Source organism: Chaetura pelagica, unplaced genomic scaffold (assembly GCF_000747805.2).
Source record: "Chaetura pelagica isolate M959 unplaced genomic scaffold, ChaPel_1.0 scaffold68, whole genome shotgun sequence".
Lineage (NCBI taxonomy): Eukaryota > Metazoa > Chordata > Aves > Apodiformes > Apodidae > Chaetura > Chaetura pelagica.
In genome coordinates this window covers 4,770,925-4,774,062 of record NW_009954407.1, presented here as the reverse complement: position 1 = coordinate 4,774,062, position 3,138 = coordinate 4,770,925, and the positions used below count along the sequence as shown (strand labels likewise).

Here is a 3,138-nt window from a genome sequence, read left to right as displayed (position 1 = left end):
CAGAGAGCAGATCCTACTCTCTTCTTATGGATCAGAGACCATTGTTCCAGGAAGCACCATGGTCTGAATTAGCCAATCACCATTGGCCAGGTACATATTCTGTTAGAGGCAGTTTTTAACCTATTGTCTATTTTTCTGCCACTTATTATGACCCTTGTGCTGCTTCTTTACTATGCACTTAATCTGGTAGGGCAAGAGGCCTGCTCATTCTGTCCTTGAGTGAATCAGTGAAAAGGCATCACTCCTGTTTTGCTGACTTGAAAGGCATTTGTTGTTTAGTCTTATATAGTGGGGAAGAAGAGGGACTGTTCCCCACAAATGGGTTCCCAAATATCTTTAGAGTCAACACAGGAGCCTTTTTTCCAACTAATATTTTTATTATAGGACTCTGTATAAGCTTTGATTCCAAACATAAACTAGGTCAGAACAATGAGTATGCCTACATGATCTCTTCTACATGACTGCATCTTTAACAAAGATTTTAACAGTAGGTTTTTAAAGATAGACCTAAATTTACTTGGTTCCAGCTTCAAATTCCTTAGATATAATACCAACCCAGTTAACAGTGAACACATAGATGGGCAGGTAAGTCCAAGCACAGCTTTATCATAGTGCAGCTTCTTGGCTTCAGGATGGCTAAAAGTGTGGACAGAGTTGTCCCACACCTATCTTCAGAAAAACCTCAACAGAGCTACATGTAATCCAAGAGTGAAGTTCCTTGTAATACTTCACTCCAGAGAGGTGCTTCAGGGGACACTGAAGAAGGTAAATGTACTCATAATCAGAGTTAGCTGCCTCTAGATAGGATGTAGATTCTGGTATTTAAGGTAGGAAGTTCTGCTGTCAGTCCAACAACTTAATAGAAGATTTTCTTCCCTTTCCCTTCCCCTTTCCCTTCCCCTTTCGTAGTTACTGTGTGTTTGTACCTCTTTGTTTAGTCCTTTAGCCAATGTAAAATCAGATGCTTCCCAGTTGTCCTCTTTAATCTCCCATCTCTTTTGGAGTTGTGTTTTGAACATGCATGGTAGTTGCAATCCTAAAATGAATTAAGTGACATAGGGGTATTGTAAAGACAAGTATGCAGTGGTCAAATGCCAAGGACAGGCAAGAAGCATGGAATCAGAATGTCTGTTTGAGGATAATGAGTAGATATCCAGCTGCATCTGCTCTTCAGATGGAAAACAGTTGAATACCAGTCAGTGGCTGGAAGCTGAGACAGATGGCAGTGCAGGATTGGTTGGAAGCAGAGGCACAATTCAGATATTAGTCAGTAATGATGCATTTTATATCTTATTCTACAGTATATGAGTAATCTGCTTAATATATATCCTTGGAAGGAGTGGCTGCTGCCATTCTGGCTACTGGAGTTGGGGGGGGGCAGGGAATTAAAATACTAAAATTAAAATAATTGATTACTGCTCAGAACTTTAGCTCTAAATTCATATATGCAAACAAACCAAAATAAAGTGTATCATCCTTTCCTTCAACACCTGTGAACCAGATCAGTGTTTTCTGCTTTAATTTCTACAGTTATATTTCTATCAGTTTAACAAATCAGAAAATACTGCATAATTCTCCCTAATGAGCATCTATAGAAATGTGAAAATAACTAGCCTTTGCTCAGGAAGGAAAACGTGAGCAATTAGAAAGAATCAGAAGAGGTCAGAAAAGTGGTAGGTAGTCGTAGAACAGTGAAAAGGAAAAGGAGTAGGAGGAGAAAAGTGTTAGCAACACTACAAAGCTTCTATCAGTTAGAGGGGGAAAGAGAGCCTGTAACAACTTGAGTAACTAGATACTGGATCAAGTGACAGACTCAATCTAGACTTAAATGTAGACAAAGGGAAAGCAAAGTTAAGTTGCAAAATAGGACTCAATGAAAAAAAATCTTTAAATATTCATGTAAAATTTAGAGTACAGTAATTTTTATCATTCTCAAGTCTCCATCTTGTTTTCCCTGAATATCTCAGGTTAATTTTATTATGAAGAAGAACCTTTGGAAAGGAAGTTTTTTAACCACACAGGTTTCAAATTCATAGAAAATGCTTTTAAATGCATTTCACCCATGTGTTCCTCAGAAACTCAGCTATAATTAACAGCTACAAATTAGACACTTGTCTGTACTTTGTTCTGTACAACCAGGATATAAATAAAGGAAGGGTATTGTGCAAAGTATGACTCTGTACTGATTAGAGCAGCTGGAACTTGAGGTGCCTTCTCACTTCTGAGGGCATTTAGTTTGACGGTCATCTGATAAGCTTTGCTTCTGACAGGATTCATAACCTGCCTCTCCAATATGTTTTTAGCTATAGAACTTCTACATCATCTGTTTCTCCTCTTCCACCACACATGTGGAAAGGATGCTAAGAATCTGATGTCCCTGAGTACCTTAAGCTTTCCCCAGGAAGGTACAGGAAAAAGAGCAACACAAGTGTCCCTTCACTGCTGCTTTCCAGGAGCAGCCTGCAGCCAGCATCAGCTGGTGAGAACTCACATAGTCTTTACTGTAGTGGTTCCTCACCTTGAATATTAAATTAAGGATACATAAAAAAAGGTTTGTGTTTAATTATTAAACAAGTAAATAAATTGTTCATAAATTTCTTACAGGAAATTCTTCAGTCTTCTCCTTCATCATTAGTTTTACCAGCTGTTGACTGCACGGCTACCAAGTATCTTCTGAGATCACTTCAGGAATCAGGAGATTGGAAGTTAACAAATATAACTAATCTCGATGTGTCTCAGCTGCAAGTGAATACAACTAAACCAAACCTACTGGTGGTTCATCTGCAACCACTTGTCAGGTAGGAGCTTGTCACAAACAAAAGTGACCCACATGTGTGCACAATTTTTAAAGCTTTTGAAAATGTCACTGTATGCAGGGAATTTAAAACCTGAACTGGAAGCTTACAGAGTTAGCAAAATTATTTTTCTTGTAAGGGTGAAGTAGGTGTTTTTAAAGTCCCCTGATGAGCTTACCAGATATAATAGGTGAATTATATTGAGCAAGTAAGTCAGGCATTCCTATTTTGTCTGCCTCTTTGTATGAGAACAAAGGGACAACTAATAAAACTAAATGGCAACACACTGGTAGCAGAAAGGCTGAATTATTTTATGCAACACATGATTAACTCACATAATTAA

The 3,138-nt window shown here is 38.2% G+C and overlaps 1 protein-coding gene across 1 annotated transcript in view; it reads left to right on the top strand.

The window, feature by feature from the left end:
• ATP6AP1 (ATPase, H+ transporting, lysosomal accessory protein 1) overlaps positions 1-3,138 on the top strand; it is a 56,387-nt gene that overhangs the window by 17,715 nt on the left and 35,534 nt on the right. The window contains exon 5 of the mRNA XM_010004332.1: positions 2,605-2,798. Within this exon, the coding sequence (XP_010002634.1) occupies positions 2,605-2,798 (194 nt within the window). The remainder of the gene's footprint in view (positions 1-2,604; positions 2,799-3,138) is intronic.